Source organism: Cinclus cinclus, chromosome 3, assembly GCF_963662255.1.
Source record: "Cinclus cinclus chromosome 3, bCinCin1.1, whole genome shotgun sequence".
NCBI classification, from domain to species: domain Eukaryota; kingdom Metazoa; phylum Chordata; class Aves; order Passeriformes; family Cinclidae; genus Cinclus; species Cinclus cinclus.
The window spans coordinates 137,205-158,739 of NC_085048.1; the positions used below are offsets into that span (position 1 = coordinate 137,205).

Below are 21,535 nucleotides of genomic sequence, written 5' to 3' on the forward strand. Positions count from 1 at the left end.
TGACATCCACTTGTTTCCTTCTTGAGGATTCCAGATTTCTTACTGCATAGGTTTCCTATCATCCTTATTGCTCTGGGAGGCTTATTTCTGCCATCCAAGGTCTCCCAGATGGCATCTTGCCACACTCACAAATCTCCGTGGTCTCCTGTACTGCCATTGCATCTCCCCAGGGTCTTTGGTCAGTTCTCTCCTCAGCACTGTTCATGATCTCTGTCACATGCTCCGCTCTGTCTGAGGTCTCTGCTTACCTGTAGTGTGTGCCTCCCTGCCCACACCCTACACACTGTCTACAGGATCTCTGGCAGATCCCAGTCCTGCTCACAGCCTGATTCCTCCCTGCAGTGGAGCTGAAGGGCTGCTGGAGCAGGCACGGGAGTGGGAGCAGTCTGGGGAATACGCCAGGGCAGTGGACTGCTACCTGAAGGTGCGGGATCCCAGCAGCAGTGTCCTGGTGGAGAAGTGTTTACTGAAGGTACTGTCAGGGGCTGTGGTTCCCTTCACCTGCTCTTCTGCTGGAAGCTCTTCCTCAACCTGAATGCACCTTGGAGATCTCTGTCACTGCAGGGCACAGGAGAACCTGCAGGCTGCAGTGACTGCAGGGCTGAAAGCCTTCATGGCTGTTTTCTGGAGCCATGACAGGCTATGCTTATCCTGCATGGTGCTGCCCCCCCTTGCTCTGGCACCACTGCCTGTAGCAAGCCCATGTCTGGGTGCCCACGGCTCCCTGCACTGAAGAGCTGCACTTTATGACTCAGCCCTTGCTGGAGGAGCACCTTCTTGTGCTCTGTGTCACCAGCCTCTGTGCTGTGTTCTTGCTCATACTTCTCACTCACACCCATGTCCTTGTACCAACTTCAACAACAGCTGTGTCCTTGTCTGATCTTCTCCTGTGTGTGAAAGTAGCTGAGCTTTGCTCCTCTGACTTGTCAAAACAACCTGCCATTTCTCCCTTTCCTCCATCATTCAAGTGCTTCCAACTCTCAGTCTTTTAGATGGGACTGGGCACTTCACAGCTTCATCCTGCTCTCCCACCATTTTTATCAACTGAGCTGCTGACAATTTCTCTTCACAGGCTGCTGAATTGGCCATGAAATTCTTGGATCAGTCACAGAGCATGGAAGTGACGCGGACTGTTGCTTCTCAGCTGGTGGCCATGAAGAAATACAGCATGGTGAGGACTGGCTCCTGCCCCCAGACTGCTGAACAAGCAGCAGCATTGGAAAGGAGAGCTCTGTCCAAGGGAAGGAGGTCAAGTCACATCCTGGGGTGATGGGTGGCTGGATGGCCTTATCTAGAGGTAGGCCATGCAGAATCTTCAGGGAGGATGAAAGAGGGGAATTAATCAAGTCCCAGAATAGTATGAGAGAGCCAGGCCTTGGGGGGAGGCAGGAAGCAGAGGAGAGGTTTATCTTTTGGGAAGAGACTTTCTGTTGTGTCTGTGTGGTGGTGCAGCACCAGCTTCAGTCTGGGATACAGTGAGCCCCTGAGGTTGTGTCTGCCATGGGACCGTCTCTGGCCCTGCAGGCAGCTGAGCTCTACCTAAACTTGGATCTCACCCGAGAAGCTATCAATGCCTTAATTGAAGGGGAGGAATGGAGCAAAGCCAAGCACATGGCCAAGGAGTTTGACCCCAGGTATGCCCTGAACTTCACAAACTATACCCTTCTTGCTACCCGTCCCACCCCAAGCTGATCCCTTGTCCTGTCTTAGACTGTCTTGTGGCCCCTAGGTTTCCTGGATTCTCCCCATGGTGGCCTTCCCAGGTTCAACAGGGTACATTCTCCACAGCTACCCTTCCCAAGCCATTTAACATTCTGACACTTTTCTATTGCCACATGTCCAACAGAAATTGTTACCCCCTTTTGTTTCACCCCTATCCCTACCTCCCTTTCCCTTGCTATAATTCTGTGTATGCACTTCCTTCTGAAAGCCCTGTGGTACCTTGTTCTCCTCCCATATTATACTGTGGAGAGCTGCTTAGACCCTTTCCTCCCCATCCATCTGTGCACCAGCAGCCTGCTAGCAAGACATAGCACAGCTGGAAGTCTGCTACTTCCAAGGTTGAATCCAGCCTCTGCACTGATGCATGACGTGAGTCTTGCTGCCTTTTGGGATTCTTTCTACCCACAGGTCAGAGGAGTACGTGGACCAGCGTTATAAGGAGTATTTAAAAAAACAAGGAAAGGTGGATTCGGTATGTATTTGGGATGTCTCACAGGCTAGGGAATGATGCTGGGATCTGTGCAGATCCTTGAGGTCTTTCTCATGAGCCTGTTGCCTGATTACGAGCAGGAGTGAGAAGTCTGTATGTGCCTGGGAGCCATGGCTACTGCATGGCAGACCACAGAATCATAGAAGGGTTTGGGTGGGAAAGGACCTTAAAGCTTATCTCAAGCTCTTCTCATTCCGCCTCCTGCTTCGGGCAGGGACACCTTGCACTAGATTGGGTTGCTCCAAGCACACATTGCTAGGTCATGTCCAATTTGTTGTTGCCAACACCCCCCAAGTCTTCCTCTGGGCTGTTCTCCATCCATTCTCCACCCAGGCTGCATATGTGCATGGGGCTGCTCTGACCCAGGTGCAGTATCTGTCACTTGGCCTTGTTCACCTTCATGAGGTTCACATAGGCCAAGCTCTTCAGCCTGCCCAGGTCCCTCTCAATGGAAGATAGGTCACACAGGCTCTGTGATTTCATGCCAGGGAGGGGAAGAGATTGTGTGTCTGGGAAAAAAAGACACGGGTGACCTGATGCCTGCATGGATGTGAGTAGGAAACCTGGCCTGCACAGAGAAATCATGGCTGTTTCCATCCTCAGCTGGTGGGAATTGATGTCATGGCAGCTTTGGATATATATGCAAAACAGAAGCAGTGGGAAAAGTGCCTGGAAGTTGCAGCTAAGCAGGTGAGTGCTTGTGTGAGCCCTCAGGGACAGACCTGGGTCCTGGAACCCTGGAGTGGGTGGGCAGAATGGAGAGCCACTGCAAAGGCTCAGGAAGCACCACACCACTGTCCCCTTCGTGGCCAATCAGGCTGAGTGGGGAAGTGCTAGAACCTGGAAGCATATTGTGTTTAAATTTTGTGATTAATGGAGCATTGGAAGAAGCTAAATGAGTTGTTTGGGCTGGAAGTAATTGGTACCATGGAAACAGGGATTTGTAGAAGAAAGCCTTCTTTATGTTCTTGAGAGCAGTGGTGTCAATCAGAATGAGACATCCTAGTCAGAAAAGCAAATTTGATATTTTTTTCAGTTTTACTGACCTGAAAGTAACCAAATTACCTCAGCAGAGTAAAAAAAATAGAGAAAAGCAAAATGAAACTTTTACAATGCTCTTTCAAGGCAGTAGCAGGGGGACACAGCTCTCAATTACCAGGATGTATTTTGAGGGATTGTTTGTATTCAGTTGTTATTGACTGGTGATTGGTTATTGAATGCTTATTGGTTAAATAGCTATTGGTAATGGAGGTAACCAAGGGCAGGCAGTTCTTTTGAGTGAGGTATTGGTCTAGATTGAATAACAGGGCAGCCTTGGCAACAGTGTCTGCAGTTAGTGGGGACATCACAGCTTGTCCTCAGGCCAGCACTAAAGCCTTGGAAAGCCACTGGGAATGTCTGGGACTGTGGCTTTATAACTTTGGTTCCAATACAGTAAGTTTGAAATGCTACACTGCTAGACTGAAATTGGTGTCTCTTAGATGTGAGCTTCTCTGCAATGCAGATGGTCTCTGTTGTAGTCATTGTTCTCTTGGGATATTGATATCCCCTGTTGATATTCTACTTATCAGGAGCCACAGAGTATAACTGCACACTTCATTTAATAGGAAAGACTCAGTCAGTTTATTGTATTGGCCCCACAAGGACACATTGAGTCTAAGATCTTGTTGTCTGCTCGTGCCTCTAAGACAGAATTAGCAGGACCCTTTCCTGTAGCCAGTGCAGAATATAATCACTTTTGACTCAGCTGTTCTACAGCTATTATATAGCAAAAATGGTACATTTATCAAAATAATTCACATACCAGACTTGATCTTTATCCCAAACTCTACTTAACATGGTGTTTCACCAGCACCCCATCTGTTGTTCGAGTTCTGGACAACTGCTGGGACACTGGTGTTTTTTCTGCATAATAAACTTGCTTCCATTGCTCAGTTTTTTAACAGGATTGCACATTTTGTGCCATTTTCTTCCTCTCATTGCTATATTTATGCATGTGTGAAGCAGTTCTTTCCTCACTTGAATTTCTGTGAGGCCAGCCGGAGTCCTCAGCAGTGTCTGTGGGGCAGCACTCTAAGAAGGTCTGCAGTCCTGAAGCTGTGACAGCATGTGGATAATTCACTAGAGCAGCTTTATAAATTACAAACATATTTACCCAGATTTTTAATTACTTTCTTTGTTAGACTAAGGGCTGCTTTACAGTTGGCAGCCTTGTAGAGGTGCTGCACACATAGTAGAGGTGATGCATCCTTCATGTGTTCAGCAGTATTCCTTTGGCAAGTGGTGAACAGCTGGACAACAGCTGTATTTGCATGTGTGGAGGGTCAGCACAGCATCAGCTAGTCAAGATAAGGGTGTCAGTAGGGCCCAAATCAAAACCTAGGTATGCCTAGGGCAGTCTGGCTCCGATTACCCGTTTTACCCTTTGGGACTCAGGTGTATGGAATTATGCACACAGAGCTGAATCCATCCCCTCCAAGTGGCAAGTCTTCAGTTTGTGAGTCTCATGCTGTTCTTTCCATGTGTCTTCTGCAGAGCTATCAAGTCCTGCACAAGTACGTGGCTCTGTATGCAACCCAGTTGATCTGTGAGGGCAGCTGGGATAAAGCCCTGCGCCTGTACGTGCACCATGGAGCACCTGCCAACCCCCAGGTAATGAGGGCACCCGAGCTGGGCTGGCCCAGTGTGCTGTGATCTGCTGCACGAATCAGGCTCCCAGCCTGGACTGGGATTGCCTCGTGTTCAGCGTGTCCAGCCCTGCAGTGGATTCTTCCAGCATGTTCTCCATGGGAAGGAGCAGGGGAAGTTGAGTGTTTGTGTTTGTTTTGAGCGCCTTGAGCACCAAGTTCAGAACAAAAGGAACCATTTGCCTCTCTGAGAGAACTGGCTGCAGGAAGCATCCTTCCATCCTTTCCTGTTTCCCTGCCTTGTCCCCAGCACCCCATCCAGCCAGTGATTGCAGCACTGCCATTCTGGGAGCCATTTCCTTGACCTGTGCTTGGCAGCAGGAGAGCTCTAGAGTCTGCTGACTCCCCATCTGTCTCCTTGCACACTTCTCTCCTTTTTGTTGCAGAATTTCAACATTTATAAGCGTCTCTTTGTGGAGATGGTGAATGCTCCTGGCATGAACTGTGCCGAGGCGTACTCCAGCTGGGCTGACCTGCGGGACATGCTCCTCAGCCTGGTGAGTGTGGCCGTGGCCACCACTGCCTGGTCAACCCCAGCACCCAGGGGGTCCTGGCTGAGCAGGAAGAACAACCAGTCTCTCAACAGGTGATATGGGCAGTGTTTTTAGAACACAAGCTAAGGGTAAAGAGCTGGCAGTGTGGACAGTAGGAAAACAGGATCCTGTGAAGTGGATGTGGCTCAGCAAGAGAAGGCAGAGAAGGAGACCATGTGCTACAGGCCAAATCCTCAGAGTGGGTCTGGACATTTTCAGAGCTCCATGTGTCACTGCAACACGGGAGCTGTCGTGACATCCTCTTCTTGTCCTACACCCGTATTCAGCATCTTGCATGGGGAAAGCACAGAGCTACTGAGCCTGGAAAAGATCAGTCCTCCCCATCTCCCCATGGATGCTTAGAGCCTTTTGCTCCTCATTCCTGTCCAGAACACCTCAGCCAGAGCCCAACATTCCCTTATCTCTGTTTCTGTCCCACAAATACCTACTTTGAGCATAAGCAAAATCAAAAAATCCTCCCTTTGTTCATCGAGACTCCCACCTCCTTCCAGTGCTGGCTGTCGTTGCAGTCCTGGTGACTCTCCCTGCTCCCACAGCCTCCTTCCTTCATCATGCTTTCAGACCCAGAGCATGCAAGGTCCAGCCCTAGTTCAGTCCCAGAGGTGTCTGGATATTTCAGATCCTTCTCTCTCCTGACTTGCCTGTCTCATGTGGATGAAGAGTGCCCTTGTGCTCTCCTGCTCTCAGCTCCTCTCGTTTTCTCTTCTCAGTGTGAAAACTTAGTGAAATCCAGCGAGGCAAACACTCTGGCACATGAGGAGTTTGAGAGGATGCTGCTGATTTCCCACTACTGCGCCACCCGCTCTGCCACACAGGGCCTGAAGCAGCTGGTGAGGCTTTGGAATTCCTCTGCCAGGAAATCCTCTGGGTCACCACCCAGAGTGGGGAACACCACGGGGATTTGCAGGTTCAGGGATATTCATAGGTTACTCCACAAATTACACATCATGCATGCATGACAGTGGGACTGCAATAATCTGGGACCCACCACTAGCAGGTAGAACTGTAGATGGTCTTTCCTACTTGTTATGGATACTGCCTCAGCCACTGTGGCTGAGCTGTAAACCAGGGGAGGAGCTGTTCCATGTGCTTGGCATGACTTGTAAGAGCAGAGGTGCCAGTAGAAAATTAGGGATCACTAAATATCTGGTCTTCCCAAGAGAGGAGTGGCTTCCTCTCTGCTCTCCTGGGCTCCAAGAGCTGCTGGGCTTCACATGGTCTTCAGAGAAGATAGTCTTTAGCAGGTACTGGTCCTGTGTGCTGGGCCTCCTGGGGGGCTTTGGGAGCTCATGGACCTGTGTGGGGACATCACAAGGCCCTGTGACTATTTTGGAGTCTTGCGTGCACTGAGATTTGTTCTTGGCCCCCGTACTGAAGTCTTGATCCATGTGGGATTGTGGAACTGTTCTAGAGCTCTGGATGGATGTGAGACTGGACTTGTGATGGAGAAGGCTGGAAAAAGTAAAAGTACCCCAGTGAAAGCCACAGGGAAGACTGGGACTTCCCCATGGCTGTGTGTGTGGATGCTGGGGGTCCAGAAACATGTTAGACAGCAAGAGCCAAGTCTGATGTCTTGGAAACCTGTGCAGATCTCCACAGCTGTGGAATGTTGAGATGCTGGGCAGTCTATTTGGGACCATGAAAAAGGGGTGGCCTTGATAGTTCTTGTGTGACAATGGGTGTCTGGCAGCAGAAAAGTGAAATTGCCCTTAATTCCTCACCCCTGCTCCAAAATTCTTACATAATTGCATACAAGAAAAAAAAATATTGAGACTGTGGCTGGAATAGGTTTCTTGTACAGGCTGGGGAGTCTCCATTTCTTGAGATGGTCAAAACCTGACCAGGCATGCTCCTGAACCAGGCACGTGGCTGCCTCTGCTTTGGCTGGGGCTAGGGGCAGGATTTGGGAATAGCCAGCAATGTCAAGCCAGCAATGCCTTCCAAACTCACCTGTTCTGTGACTTAGATGGGGAATGTTTGGGTGTGGCTTCTAATGAAAAACAGCAAGGCTTATAAAGCAGAAGAATTTCACTCTCAGGTGATAGTTCCATATGTTCTGTAGTGAGGGAACTCACAGTCAGGACTGAAGTTTTTGACTTTTTTTACTAGTAGGGCATGTATGGGTGCAGGGTCCTTGCTGTGAGTCTGGGGTGATCTCATGAGATCCCTTCCAACCTGTTTTTTCTTTGGTGAATTGTGGCTTTGCTGTCCTCTGTGTCCCCAGGACACCATGGCTGCCCAGCTGTCCATTTCCCTGCTGCGGCACACAGATCTGCTCCCTGCAGACAAAGCTTTCTACGAGGCTGGGATAGCTGCCAAGGTAAGAGCTACCTGCCACTGGACCAGACAAGGACATAGGGCACCCTGGGCTCAGGGGTTCTCGACTTTATCTTCCCAAATCCTCCCTTGGCTGCTGGACTCTGCCACTGGAGGCTATTCCTCAAGCAGCTGGCCAGACCTCAGCCAGTGAACAGATGGGTGGACAGAGGCCATATTATGGCTCTGTAGCTGTGGATGTGAGACTACTCAGCTCTGTTCTGCACCACTCAAGTGTCTGATAGTCTGCCTGGGAGTTGAGACACATGGCCAGGACAGCAGCATGTCCTCGCTGCCTGGACATGGCTGTGCAATAATAGAATCATGGAATGCTGGGAAGGGACCTTAAAGCTCATCTTGTTTCATCCCCTGCCATGGGCAAGGACACCTTCCACTAGACCAGGCTGTTCCAAGCCCCATCCAGTCTGGTCATGATGCCTGTCTCCATTCTGTGGAACAGCCTGTGGTGGTGAGCTCGTTGATGGGATTCAGTCTTTGGGGATGGTGAGCTGGAATGTGCAATCTCCTTGTCCATTCCCTGGGCTGCAGACAGGACATTGTGACACAAACAGAGCCACATCCTTCCCAGCCATGGCTCTGGTAGAAGAACTGGCTGTGAGAATGACCTGCGCAGTCTCACTCAGGGTTCCCCTCCATACCAGGCAGTCAGCTGGGAGAACATGGCATTTGTCTTCCTGAACCGCTTCCTGGACCTCTCAGATGTGAGTATGTTCTGTGGGGGGAGGGCTGTCTCTCTGAGATGACAGTGAGCTGTAGGGCCACCACAGACCCCCAGCCTGGCCAGGGCACACCTGAGGCTCCTGTGTGGCAGCACATTGGAGCTTGTACTGATGGAGAGAGCCCCTGAGCTCCACCCAGAGTGTGTCTGGAGCACTGGGTACCCTCACACTACCTGTGGGGAGGACCTGCCATGCAGGGCACCTGCACAGCCCTGGCCAGGTCACCCTGGGTGTGCCAATGCTACTATGCACATGGCGGCAAAGAGCACATTGGCCTGACAATTTATGCCTGAAATCCTCATGGCTGCAGGTGCCATTACAGCTTTCAGGGTGGTTTCACTCTAGTTGTTCCAAGAGAAGAAAATCTACTTGGGAGGTGGAGGCCATGGCCTAGTGCTTTGGCCACTGTGATACAAGACTTGGGAGTCCCCTCAGTCCCTTTCTTGACTAGCAGGTTGACCATCAGAAACACCAAACCCAAGGGAGCTGCCAGACCTGACTGTGCCAGACTCCCAAGTGCTGTCAGCAGCAGCTGGGGGAAAACAAACACACCCGATCACATCTTCCCCTTCTTTGAGGCCACCTGAATAGGGCAGTGTCTTGAGAGACACTGCAGAGTGTGGTCATGCATGACAGGAGGGCCTGGTCACCACAGCACGAACAGGCAGGGGCATACTCACCATGAATTGTACTGTGAGCTCTGGAACTGGCATTGCCCACTGCTCTACCCCTTCTTTCCCAGGCCATTGAAGAAGGGAACCTGGATTCCCTGGACCATTCTGATTTTCAGAGGACAGACATTCCCTTTGAAGTGCCACTTCCAGCCCATCAGCATGTGCCTGTGAGTGTCACCTGTCTTCTTCAGCTCCTGTGAGCGGTGATGCTGCTTCAGGGCCCTCTGAACAGGGATTGGGGTGAGGCTGGGATTGCAGAGACTGCAGGGGATGGAAACAGACCCAGAAATACCACCTTCTGCCTGTCCCCCCACTGCAACCATACACACATATGCACAGACATGCTGCACACACACACACACACACACACACACACATTCTCTCATGCTCCCCAACACACACACGTACACTCAACCACCACTGTGCACCATGCACGTGTGTGTTGTGTGCACATCATGCACACCCATGTCCTGCTCTCCTATGTGCTCTCTGCTGCTGTGGGGCTGCAGCCAGGCAGCAGTGTCGCAGTTCCAGGCCTTGCGTTGGCCTTTGCCTGCAGGAGGAGCAGCGGGAGGAGGCGAGGGACTGGGTGCTCACCATGTCCATGGACCAGCGGCTGGAGCAGGCACTGCCGCAGGATGAGCGCAACACCTACGAAGCCTCTCTGGTAGCAGCAGGTACCGGGGTGCACTCCCTGCCCTGCCTGCTAACAGGTAAGCTCCAGGCCAGCTCACTCAGACAAGAGATGGCACGGTGCTGTGCATGGAGTGGGAGCAGGCTGCAGGGTAGGTCTGTGAGGAGGTCTGGGCTGTGCTGTAAGAGGAGTGCAGAGGCTGTGTGGCTGTGGGGAACCACCTCTGCTGGAGGAGACAGGGCTCTTTTTACTGTGGGGGTGATTGAGCACTGGAACAGGTTGCAGAGAAGCTGTGATATTGCCATCCTTAGAGACAGTCAAAAGCTGTCTGGACACAGCCCTGGGCTGGGTGGCCCTGCCTGAGGAGGAAGTTGAACCATACAGACCCCAGGGCAATTCTGACTTCAGTCACTCTGTGGTCCAGTGATGGCTCAGGCTGGCCAGCACAGTCAGTCAAGAATGGGCAGCACCTGATCCTGCTCTGAAGTGCAGGACTGAAAAAGGATCAGAGAAGGAGGAACAGGAGTGAGCCACCAGGAACAGGGCTCCGGCTCCAAAAGTCAGGTGCTGGGTGCCATCGTTGGACCTACTCACTCTGGTGTCATCGACCAAAGGCAGTTCAGTCCGTATCTTCATTTGATCCCACCACTTTAGACACCCCTTCTTCATTTTGGTCTCCTAGAGACCAAGGCAGCATTATTCCCCCCCAGCACACTGTGCTGTTGGAGCAGCCCCAGTTACAGCACAGGGGAGGGGTGCACCAAGTGAGAGCCCGCTGTGAGGCTCAGCTTCTGCTGAATGTGTCACTTTGTGCCCAGGGTACCCAGTGCTAAGAAACAAGATTGAGTTGAGGCCAGGTCGAGAAGTGAAGAAGGATGTGTGGTACAAATTCGTGATGGCTGTCAAGGTGAGCCAGAACTCCACAAGCAGGGAGACAGGCTGTGGGTGGGGTTCAGCCCCCTCATGCTGACAGTGCAGCATCCTGCTGGGTGAGGATTGTCCCAGGGCACTTTACTGCACTCTCCTGACAGTGCTGCTTGGTGGGGGTTAAGAGACCCAGTTCTACCAGCCCACGGGGTGCCTTCAGGCAGGGGGTACAAGGGTGCCCCCTTCCAGTGCCAAGGCCTCTCTCTTTCTGCAGACATCCCACAGCCCTGCGGGCCAGGATGTGATCGAGTTCCTCCAACGGTGGTGTGGAGGACTCCCAAGCACCAGCTTCTCATTCCAGTGAGCAGGACTGTGGCAGCTTTCAGGCCTGTTCCTCAGCACTTTCCCCGTCCAATAAACATATTATCTCAGCCCTGCAGTGCTCCTGTTTGCCAGGGGATGCTGAGCCCAGAACACCTGCAGCTCCTGGGCACAGGGCTGTAAACCCTGTACCTATGTCTCAACCGTCACATCCGTGGGTGACTTTCACACTGAGGCCACGGTTCTGTCAACATCCCTGTGCTTGGGGAGTGGCAAGCACAGAAGTGGGCTCACAGAGTAGCTGCACTTTCCTTCCCATGGCAGGCCTTGCTCCCAGCCAGTACTCACCTGGCACAGCCACTCAGAACAACCAGTGTGAAAAGGAAAAGTTTATTTATTCAAGAAAACTAGAGACCCACATGATGGGGATTCTTCCCCTTCTGTTCCCTGACATGTCTGAGCACAGGCACAGCCTGCTGCCATGCCTGCAACGGCACCAGGAGTTGGGCCCCAGCACCTCTGCCCACTCCCATCCCTGCTGACAGAAACCAACAGAGCCTTCAGACACCAGGAAGGGCCTGGAAGCTTGGGGAGAGGATGGGAGAGCATGTGGGGCCCATGGCATCTGCAGGGTCTGTCCCAGCTGGGGTGGTGGACCTGGGGGGAGGGGGCAAAGCACACCCCTCACCCCTGCAGCCCACCTTATGCACACCAACACTGCAGAAGGTGTGACAGTACCTTGCCCCCGACCTTGCTGGATCACAGCACTCCTGCAGCTCCACCTGGGAGTGAAGGAGCACGTGTCAGTGCCAGTGTGCTGCAGGGCCCAGCATCACACTGACTCCTCTGCCCATGTTCTTAGGAAGACATGGTTTGGGGGGGCTGGTGTGGACATGGGCCACCTTGAGCAGAGCCTGCTCCCCCCGTCCCAAGCACAGTCCACATGGTGCACTCACCTCTCCAGCTAGGCAGGAGACTCAGCAAGTCCTGACAGGAGCCGCTGCCTCTCACGGAATGGCTTCTCCATTGCTGTACTTGGCCTGGCCAGCTAAAGAGAAAAAAAAAAAACCAAGAAGACGTGTAGGGCGGCAAGGACATGTGATGGGCAGTGCTTTCACAAAAAGCGAACAGGCCTGGCTACCGGGGGATGAAGAAGAGGGTCCCTCTGCAACTCCCCATGAAGGGGTGCAGGTCTGGCACTTAGGCTGGCTAGAAGAGGTTCCAACTCAGCATCCTCCCCCTACTACTGCACAGCCTTCTTGTTCCCAGCAGAACACAGCACCTTCCAAATGCAGCACACAGGCAGCAATCGTGGGGGAGATACAGGGATATCTGTCCAGCTCAGCGGGGCATACCTGCTCTTTGCCATAGCTGTGTGCACAGGGCCCGATGCCCCGGAAGACCAGAGCCACCAAACAGCTCCTGCCTGAGAGCACGGCTTCTGCGGCTGCCAGCAGCAGGGAGAGGAACCAGAGGGCCAGGGCTGTGTCCTGCAGAACAAAAGGTCAGAGGGACGTGGGCACCGCACTAGGCTCTCTGAACACATTCAGCAGAGACTCTGTGGGCAGGAGGGGAGAGAAGGGGGACAGGAAAAGAGAAGGGAAGCAGGAGGGAGAGTGAAAACAAAGACGATAGGAAGCAGAGAGAAAGGCCGATGGGAAGAGCGGGGTGCGCAGTACCCTGCGGACTCACGTAGATGCGCGTGGTGTTGAAGGGACAGTCGTTGGTGGCGATGGCTGCGCGGGCATCCAGAGGCAGCGCGGAGCTGTTGCAGCCCCTGACCAGGTGTGTGCCCCGGCTGTGCACCGTGAGGGCGATGGCCAGCGCCAGCCCCACGCTGCAGGCCGTGGACAGGAGGCAGTTCAGCAGAGAGACGCTCAGCAGGGCCCAGTGCTGCAGGCGGCAAAAATACGAGTGGTACCGGCACGAGCTCGGGGAAATGCTCGGGCCGGGGACCTACGTGTCCGCAGAACTGCTGCCCCGAGGGAGCACACTCCATCTCTCGCCTCTTCCAGGGCGGCTCAGCCTTGCCCTCGGATGAGGCTCTCGCACCCTTTCTCACCCCCCTGTGAGCTCGGCACCGCTGGACTCCCCTTCTCCCGGGCTCCGTGGAGACCCCCACCCCGGCTTGGCCGCGTGCCGGGAGCCCCCAGCCCGGCCCCGCTCACCCCGCCCCGTGCGCGCCCACCCTGCGAGCCCACGCGGGACCCCCGACCCGCCCGCAGCGGCGCCCACCGAAGCGCTTCTGCCCGAGGACGGAGCCCCCTCCCTCCCGGAACGGCCGAGCCGAGCACAGGCGACGCCTGCAGCGCCGGCAGCCGCCGCCGACGCGGAAGGAGCCCGCGGGGGCCAAGGTCCAGGGGAGCGGCTGCCGGGGGGGGCAGGGCCGCGCCGGGGTCCCCTGCCCGCTCGGCCCCGCACTCACCAGGGCCGCCCGGGACAGGTTGTGAGACACCAGGATGGCGACGATGCCCGCGGCGATGCTCTGCGGGGGAGAGCCGCGATCAGCAGTGCCCGGGCAGGGCAGGGCAGGGCCCGCCGTCCCCCGCCCGGTCCGCCCGCGCTCACCAGCAGCCCCGAGCACACCGACACCACGTTGGCCGCCGCGTACTCGGGGGTGACAGCGCGGCGGGCGCCGGCCACGTGCCGCAGCACGGAGCCGTGCACGATGGCGCCCAGCACGAGGCTGCCGTGGCCCAGCACGATCAGCCCCAGCCCCGTGCGCATCAGCCGCCGCGGCTCCGCCAGCGTTCCCGGGCCCCGCCGCCCCCCGGCCATGGCCGCCGCCACCGCCCTCGCACCGCCCCGGGGCAGGGACGGGCGGCCTCGGCCCGGCCTCCCACCCCGCCCCGCCCCGCCCCGCAACAGGCGGCACTCGGGTATTTACAAAACGGTTTATTAAAAATAGGAAATTATAGAAATGAGATGCAGGAGCTGCGGCTCGGCCCTGCCGCGCGCCGGGACCACACTGGGCCCCGGGGCCGCTGCAGGCCCCGAGTCCGCGGGAGGGGCGGGGGGGGCCGCAGGGGCCGCAGCCCGGGGCCAGCACTCGCCGCGGCCCCGGGCGGGTGCGAACCAGTAAACAAAGCGCAGCCGGCGGCGGGAGCGAAGCGCCGGGCGGGGAGCGGCGATCAGCCCGGCCACCCCTGGGGCCATGGCGGTGGGGGAGAGGGACCGGGGGTACAGGGCTTAGGGGTTCCCCCTGCTTACCTTTAAATTAAAAAAAAAAAAAAAAAAAAAAAAAAAAAAAAAAAAAAAAAAAGGAAAAAACCCATTTCTGTGCTGTGCAAAAGACACTTTGTACAATTCAAACAGAACAAACTCCATGCACGAGTGGGGCTGCAGAACACCCCAGGCCAGGCCTCAACTCCGCAGCACAACCTGGCAAATCCCAACAAAAACAGGGCTGGAAATAATACTGATGCGCAAAGTCCCCTTTTGAGGCGGGCAGGGAGGACTGTCGATGAGCCCAGCCACGGCACATGCAGGATGAGCTTCCAAGCACTGCAGCTGGGGTCTTGCGGATGCCCGACCATGGTGGGCAGACAGAGATGGGCCACAGGCAGCGAGGCCACACTGGCTGCCCAGGAGCTGTGGGGCTAAGATGACACAGTCACAGCCGTCAGGGCTCCATTCCGAGTGTAGTAGAACTTGCTAAATGCCTCTTCAAGTAAACAGGTGAGTCTGCTCTGGTCAGCCTGCGGAGAACAAGGACAGTGAGGGGTAAGCCCCATCTGCTCAACGCTGAGAGCATGGCTGGAGTCCCCCAGGGCAGAGACCTGGCTAATTCCTCCTGCCTCCTCCCCCTGAAAAAGGGCTGAGGTGCCATAAACCGTTGCAGTCTGAGAAAGGAACACAGGTCTACAGCCCTACCTGAGCCCTTGCTTACCTCGCTGATGAATCCAAGCTGCACCAGTTCAGCTGCCAGCTCCTGGATGTTGTCATCTGCAACACAAGGAAAGGTGTCAGTCCTTGGTCCAAGCGTGCTGCTGGCCCCAGCGTGCCTCAGCAGGGGCAGAAGGGTACTACTCTCTGGGCTGAAGAAGGTACTTACTGGGCTGCAGGTCACAGCTCAAGTGTCGATTCAACTTGTCTTCCAGTTTCAGCAGCAGTGTCAGCTGCAGGGCAAAGAAATTCTCATGAGGGACTGCAGTCCTGCAGGCTGCCATGGCAAGCCCAAAGCAACCCTAGAAATGCCCCCTGGGATGAGAACCACCCCCCCAGACTCCCACAGGGATCTAACAGAACAGCCACAGCCAGCTCCATCCTGAAATGCAGCTGGCAGCACCATCCTGCACTGGAAGCCAGGACCTGGGGCTGGGCCCAGGCACCAGGTCAGCAGCAGGCACAGGCTCTGGGTCCCGACAGCTGCAGCAGTGCTGAGTTACCCCAAGCACATCAGAGCCCTGAGCCCTGCACAGCTGTCCCAGCTTCCCCCAGCTCAGCCAGATGTAGAAACATACGTGGTGCTTCACCCCCTCCTCCACGGACTCGATGTTGCACTGCATCAGCACCACCTGGAACAGAGGCACAGACCCCATCAGCAGCTGCCCCAAGCCCTGCTTGGTGATGGGAGTGCAGGGCAGAGCCCCTAGAATTTACCTTGCGGGTCTCCACCTCAGCAGGCTCTGGAGTTGGGGTTTTCACTGATGGGGGAGCAATGGGAGATTTCACCACGACCTGCTGGGGCTGCTGGGGTCGTGGCATCCCAAAAGCTGTGAGGGGATAGATTCCATTCCTACAAGGAAGGAGCAGCACCTGAGCTTATACCTCTCCAAAATTTTTCCAGTCTCACACACAAAGGAAGGTGTCTTAAAATATCCCCCTTACCTCACATCCTCCAGGAACTTGTCCAGCTCCAGTGCTGGAGACTGTGAGAAGCTGGAAAACAAAATGTCCTGAGATGAGAAAGCATCTCACAGCATTCACTTGGGTCTCTTGAGGTGCAGTTTCAAATCCCCATGTCCTGGGCTGTATCCACAGGCAGGATGGGCGTGGACAGAGGCAGCACTGGTGTGACAAGCTTGTATCTTCCCTTAAGGATATAACTATCTATAGGAGCTAAGAATGAGGCAACAGTTATGGCAGAGCCAGTCTCATAGGCCTCAGAACTGTGCAATATACAGTTATTTGGAGGGTGGCCCAATGACAGTGTTCCTGGTGAGCTGTTCCACAAACACCTGCCACACTAGGTCCCTGGTTGCAGCAAACACTTGGAGCAGCCAAACCCTGTCTCAAGGCTGCTCTGGAGCAGAGATGAGGTAAGGACTGCAAAACTGCTGGTAGCCTGACAGGATATCTGTGAGTGCTTCATGGGCTGCACACCTGCCTCAGCTCCCAAAGCACTCTCCAGCCACACCCCCAGCAGCTGGGATCATCCCATCTTCTAACACAGCAGTGGTTTCCAACAAAAATTTATGATGTTTTTTTCTAGCAGCTTGGTTTGTACAGCAAACAACCTCCCAGAAATGATGTTGGCATTTCAAGTCATTGCTGCTTTCTTTTCCAGCGCCTCTGAGGTATGGCACTACCAAAAAGCGAGTTCCAGGCTGGCACCCACAGACAGCCCAGCCCGCAGAGACTGACATCCCATGTATGTAGGGATCTCTCTTGCACAGCTTTGCCTATTCGCTTGTTGTCCTCCATTTTGAAACCATATCAAAAACATTCCAAAGGTAATTTCATACTTCTATTTCCTATCACTATTGCAACTGGAATGTCAGTTTTTGGAAGGGTATCTATGGCTCAAAGAACTGCTTATATGGACAGAGCTGTTATTCCTTGTCATCTTGGTTACTCCTGTTCAGCAGCCTGAGTGCCCCCCTGGAAGCACCCTAGGCTTCTCTGTTAATACAGTATTCACATCTCAGTCTTCAGCCAATCCCTTGACTAGCCAAGGCTTTATTATCCAAAATGTACATCGCTTTTTTTGGCACTCTGCTTGTTCCATATGAATTACAGTCACTCCCTTAGGGAGCCACCCCTACAGTGCAAGTAGTGCTGTGTGCCATTGACAGCTGCATCAACTGCCTTTCCCTGTGCATAATGTGGAGTAAGATGTTCCATTAAAAAGCCACCGAGGAACCCGTTCTCTGAAGTGCTGGACTCCATCTGGCTAGTCTGTGATTGCTCAGAGCACCTCCCCAAACTGTTCAGCCATGTTTTGCTAGGGACTGCTCCAGCTACAGTGTGTTCATTTCATCTGTCCATTTGGGGAACAATTCATCTCAGCTGCACAGGATCTGCTCCCATGAAACAGGTGCAAGGTCTCCTTCCACCCAGGAATAACCCTCCCCAGAAGTGTGTGTGCCCAGACAGTGACTGCTCCTTCATGTCCAGCTCCACCAGCTCCCACTGGCACCCAGTTGGTGGGGAAACACCAACACTGAGGTGATGGGCAGAGTCCCAGTGCTCACACCAGTGCCCCAGCACTGCTCCCCTGAGCAGCCTCCCTGAGCACACCGTGGGGACTCACATCATCTTGACTCCTTCCCTGTCCTCGTGATTGATCTCGGCCAACACCGCATTCATGTCAAGGTTTTTGGTCATTTCTTCTAAAGCATTTTCAGGAATCATATCTATTAAAAAAAAAATAGTAACTTAGAGCAATTACAGTTCCTTTCCACCCTTAGAAAAGCAATGAAAAGTGCAGAGGTCTTATCTCTCTCATGCTCTCAGAGCAGGTTGGGCACCATGGCCCTCCCAGCCCCAAAGCAACCACAGCTGCATCTGACAGCCAGGAACCTGCAGAGCAGCAGGGGATGGGGAGGGTGTTCCCAGGGTGCCAGCTCACTGACAGTCAGCAAAGCTCAGCAGAGCACTGACCCACATGGGGACACGGCTCCCAGGGCTCTGTACTCACGCTGGTGCCCAACGATGCAGTGAGCAGCCAACAGCTTCAGTGACGGCACCTCAAACAGCGCCTGGTGGAACAGGAGCTCCCGGGCCGTGGGGCGCCTGCCAGGGTCCTGTTCTAGACACTTCTGAATGAACTCCTAAAGACAAAACCTGCATGAGACAAGAAGCAATGGCACCAAAGCAACGGAGGGCACCCAACTCCCAGCTCACCCGCTGAAGGGGGTCCTCCAGCAGCTGGATAGCACTGTTGATGGCCTCCTGCGGCACGTAGGATGACTCCCCGTTCCCCTGGATCTCCAGCACAGCCATCTGCAAACAGAGAGCAGAGCATCAGACTGCACTGGCGATGGCACACTGCGTGGGACATAGGCTCGAGGAGACCACTGCCAAGCATGAGATTGCCACAGCCAAGCTGTTTGGGGTTACTTAAGGTCACATTTGGAGAGACAGATAGAATGGCTGTCTCATTACAACAGCTTGCTCCTAGCACCCCAAGACTGCCAGGGAGCCCTGGGAACTCTGCCAGCAACAACCTGGACAGTAAGCATCTCCACTTTGAACCTCATGATCCGTTGGCCCGTTCCTCTGTTTGGTAATTCCACAATGAAGCAGTGACTCGATCACTGCTAGGATCTGTAAGTGTCCCTTCTGGCTGTGTGAACAGCTCTGCATCACAGAACAGCAAGCACACAACAAATCAAGAACAGGCTCCAGCCAGCTACACAGACACTAATTCCCAGCTAGGAAAGGCTGGAAAATATTGCAGAGAATTCCTGCAGTCAGCTTAAGTTTTGTTTCCTAGAAGTTGCATCTTTGCACAGTTCTCTTCCTGCTTCACTAATGGAATGTGCAGCACAGATTGAGGGTTCCTTGTATTTGCTCTTTCTGACAATTCTTAGAAAATACTCCTAACAACAACTCCCATTACCTGGACTTGTACCTACTGACTGCAAGGACAGAGGAAGCACTAAGCTGCTATGACCAGGTATGTCAGACTGACATCGACTGCAACCAGAACCCCTATCAAATGAGCACAGGCTGACCCAGGAAAAGTGATAGACTACAGCTGTCCTCTGCTCCAAACACACCAGGCACTGGTCACATAAATGGACATTACATAACAGTTGGCAGCAGTGACTATTCCCTCCAGCCAGTGAGTCTGACTTCAGGACTGGCCAAGACCCGCTAAGTAATTCATTACCCATCAGGAATTTTGGGGAGAACTGCAAATCGCTGAGCCATTTACTTCTTAGTGAGGCACTTGGGGGAGCCTCCACAGGGAAAGTGCACTTGGCTCTGAGAACAAAACACACTTGTCACTGAGCAAACCATCCATGGCCACAGCCCTTCCAGAGCTCTCTCTTTCCTCAGACTCATCATCTCTGTCCCACAGTCCATGTTCCTCACTTACCTCCAGTGCACACATCCCAAAGGAGTAGATGTCCACAGCAGTGGTGACATTGGCAACTTCTGTAACACAGAAATAGCATTGATATCAGTCAGCTCTACGTGCACTCTGCACCAGGTTGGGACAGTCCTGCAGCTTCTCCCTCCTTTGCTACCAAAGAACAGAGGAGCTGAAGCATTTCGGCAAATGGCTCAGAACTGTTAATATGGCATCTGTCAGGAGCCTGGAACTGAGAACAAGGTACAGGATGGCTTGGAAACAGTAAGGCCAAAAAAGCCCCAGGCTTGGAGCTACATTCCACACCATACCTCCATATTCCGGGGCAAAGAAGTGCAGGTTCTTCTGCTCCTCACGACAGGTCTTCACATGGTTGTTAATTGTGTCCGGTGCCACTAGAAGGAAACCAGGAATGCTTAGGATACAGAAAACCATAGCCCATCCCTGATGAAATCCCAGGGAACATCCCTGCAACTCCAGGCCCTTGGTGCCGAAAGGGGCAGAATGGTGGCACTGAGATGAGTCTTCACAGCCTTCATCTCTTGTCACCTGCCCTGACCTGATACATTGCTGCATCGTTTCCTTGGAAGCTTAGCATCACTATCCAGGGGCAAACCTGGAGACCACAACTTCTGCCTAGTGGGAAGACAAGATGGGAGTAACTCCCAGTTGAAATGTCCAACTTCAATCAGATCTGAAGCATTTGTCACTAGCAACTCATTCCAGGCAGCAGCCTGAGGAACAGCCAGAGATGCCAAGGTCACTGCAATTGGTCACCACCTCGGTTTCTGGGAGGATGGACCTGCCAGGCAACTCTTCCACGTTTCAGGAGGATGCTGGCACCAAAGCACCTCCAGACAAGAATCAAGCCAAGCTGCTGAAGGAAGGGAGGTGACCACCCAGACAGCAGAACCGCCCAGAAGCAAGCACCTCCACAAACCACTCAGAGCTGTGGGGAGGAAATAACTCACACCCACAAGAACAGTGAGCAGAGCACAATTATCGACCCCCATAAAAGATAAGCCTTTGGGACAGCCACCTCTGCAGAGGCTGCAAACAACTCTCTGAAGCTGAGAAGCTGTCTCTGCCAGCGAGAAACAGAGTAGCCAGGGAGCACAGAGCTCTTCCGTCACACTGGAATGTGCCCAGTCCCAGACCCATGTCCCACCTGGTCACCCTCCTGGACCATCACATTCAGTCCTCATCTGTACTGGCACAATGTGGGCTGACACAGGACTTGCCTAACACTTGTATTTTCCCATACTGAAGAGGATTCCCAGCTGAGTGACTAGTTAACCAGTTTCAGAGGAGATCTTCTTTGGGCTCTAGTCAGACAAGAAGGACCTCCCTTGGTAACTCAGCTCAGCCTTGCTGCATGGCACACACCAAATCATATTTCCCAATCCAAGCGCTGGAAGCAGGACTTGCTCCAATAGCTAGGGGCTGCTTTACCAAATAATCATTCACAAATCACTGCTTTCTGTTCCTTCTGTTAGCTCTGAGCCTAAGAGTCCAGCAAGATGACTTCATTCCTACTGCTCACCTGTTCCCAGACATCACCAGATCTTCTCACCTTCACATCACCAAGCAGTGTAAGCTACATTCTTTGTCTTTCTCCTAAGACCTGTTCTGTTTTCCCAGTGACACTGACTACTTTAGACAAGTTCTGGCCAGGACGGTGCACCATTACACTAGTTCTGTCTACTGGAGATTGTGCTCAAAAAGTCTCAACACTCCCCACATGACTAGCTGCCCAAAGCCTCCCTTGAGGAGGCAACAAACACCTGATCCTCATCAGCACCCAAATGATAAGCTCTGGACTTCATTCACCTTCATAATTTGTACTCCTGAGTCAGTTACAACTGGAGTTTGCCTGGTCCTCTGCACTGGACTGGATGTGTTCCTTTGCTGCTGGAGCCAACCCCTCAGCCCCAACCCTGTCACCACATGTCCATCCAGACTTGGCACACAGAGTAAAGCACCTGTGACTTGTCCAGCACACTGGGTTCTCATACCAGGCCTTCTAAAGAGAGTATTTAAGGCTTCAGAAACCCTTCTGTTCCAACATCGGATTCATATTGTCATTCATGGGATCCTGGATATCTCTGTGCCCAATGCAGTGTACAGGAACTATCACACAGATGTTTGTAATACCTGTTAAACCTGCAGCTACTGCAGGCATGTCAGAGGGACTCCCAGTGGCAAATCAGACAATCCAGGAAGAGAAAATAACTTATTTTTAAATTTGTCTATTCGTTCTGCCATTC

The 21,535-nt window shown here is 53.5% G+C and overlaps 3 protein-coding genes across 5 annotated transcripts in view; 1 reads left to right on the forward strand and 2 right to left on the reverse strand.

Moving 5' to 3' along the window:
- Positions 1-11,048, forward strand: part of IFT172 (intraflagellar transport 172) — a 37,793-nt gene extending 26,745 nt beyond the window's left edge. For both annotated transcript variants that reach the window (XM_062488318.1, XM_062488319.1), the window contains exons 35-48: positions 343-472; positions 1,073-1,171; positions 1,525-1,634; positions 2,131-2,194; positions 2,816-2,902; positions 4,748-4,864; positions 5,286-5,396; positions 6,164-6,283; positions 7,678-7,773; positions 8,432-8,491; positions 9,252-9,350; positions 9,743-9,896; positions 10,636-10,724; positions 10,959-11,048. In XM_062488318.1, the coding sequence (XP_062344302.1) occupies positions 343-472; positions 1,073-1,171; positions 1,525-1,634; positions 2,131-2,194; positions 2,816-2,902; positions 4,748-4,864; positions 5,286-5,396; positions 6,164-6,283; positions 7,678-7,773; positions 8,432-8,491; positions 9,252-9,350; positions 9,743-9,896; positions 10,636-10,724; positions 10,959-11,048 (1,426 nt within the window). The remainder of the gene's footprint in view (positions 1-342; positions 473-1,072; positions 1,172-1,524; positions 1,635-2,130; positions 2,195-2,815; positions 2,903-4,747; positions 4,865-5,285; positions 5,397-6,163; positions 6,284-7,677; positions 7,774-8,431; positions 8,492-9,251; positions 9,351-9,742; positions 9,897-10,635; positions 10,725-10,958) is intronic.
- A 339-nt stretch (positions 11,049-11,387) lies between these two features.
- On the reverse strand, positions 11,388-13,892 carry KRTCAP3 (keratinocyte associated protein 3). Its single transcript, XM_062489541.1, has 6 exons — positions 13,574-13,892; positions 13,431-13,490; positions 12,698-12,898; positions 12,361-12,495; positions 11,962-12,053; positions 11,388-11,787 (listed from the first exon to the last, which is right to left on the reverse strand). Exons 1-5 carry the CDS (start codon positions 13,781-13,783, stop codon positions 11,970-11,972), a joined length of 690 nt encoding a protein of 229 aa, XP_062345525.1. The 5' UTR covers positions 13,784-13,892; the 3' UTR covers positions 11,388-11,787; positions 11,962-11,969.
- A 176-nt stretch (positions 13,893-14,068) lies between these two features.
- NRBP1 (nuclear receptor binding protein 1) overlaps positions 14,069-21,535 on the reverse strand; it is a 33,611-nt gene continuing 26,144 nt past the window's right edge. For both annotated transcript variants that reach the window (XM_062489539.1, XM_062489540.1), the window contains 11 exons: positions 19,580-19,663; positions 19,275-19,333; positions 18,074-18,172; positions 17,868-18,000; positions 17,481-17,583; positions 15,836-15,886; positions 15,608-15,743; positions 15,469-15,522; positions 15,060-15,123; positions 14,895-14,950; positions 14,069-14,703 (listed from right to left, as the gene is read on the reverse strand). In XM_062489539.1, the coding sequence (XP_062345523.1) occupies positions 14,605-14,703; positions 14,895-14,950; positions 15,060-15,123; positions 15,469-15,522; positions 15,608-15,743; positions 15,836-15,886; positions 17,481-17,583; positions 17,868-18,000; positions 18,074-18,172; positions 19,275-19,333; positions 19,580-19,663 (938 nt within the window). In that variant the 3' untranslated portion in view covers positions 14,069-14,604. The remainder of the gene's footprint in view (positions 14,704-14,894; positions 14,951-15,059; positions 15,124-15,468; positions 15,523-15,607; positions 15,744-15,835; positions 15,887-17,480; positions 17,584-17,867; positions 18,001-18,073; positions 18,173-19,274; positions 19,334-19,579; positions 19,664-21,535) is intronic.

Excerpts from the sequence above, each read along its gene's own strand:
- KRTCAP3 (XM_062489541.1), bottom strand. The coding sequence starts at position 13,783 with ATGGCCGGGGGGCGGCGGGGCCCGGGAACGCTGGCGGAGCCGCGGCGG. Across the intron at positions 13,491-13,573 it reads CGGTGTGCTCGGGGCTGCTG|AGCATCGCCGCGGGCATCGT; the intron begins GTGAGCGCGGGC and ends TCTCCCCCGCAG. Across the intron at positions 12,899-13,430 it reads ACCTGTCCCGGGCGGCCCTG|CACTGGGCCCTGCTGAGCGT; the intron begins GTGAGTGCGGGG and ends TGCCGCCTGCAG.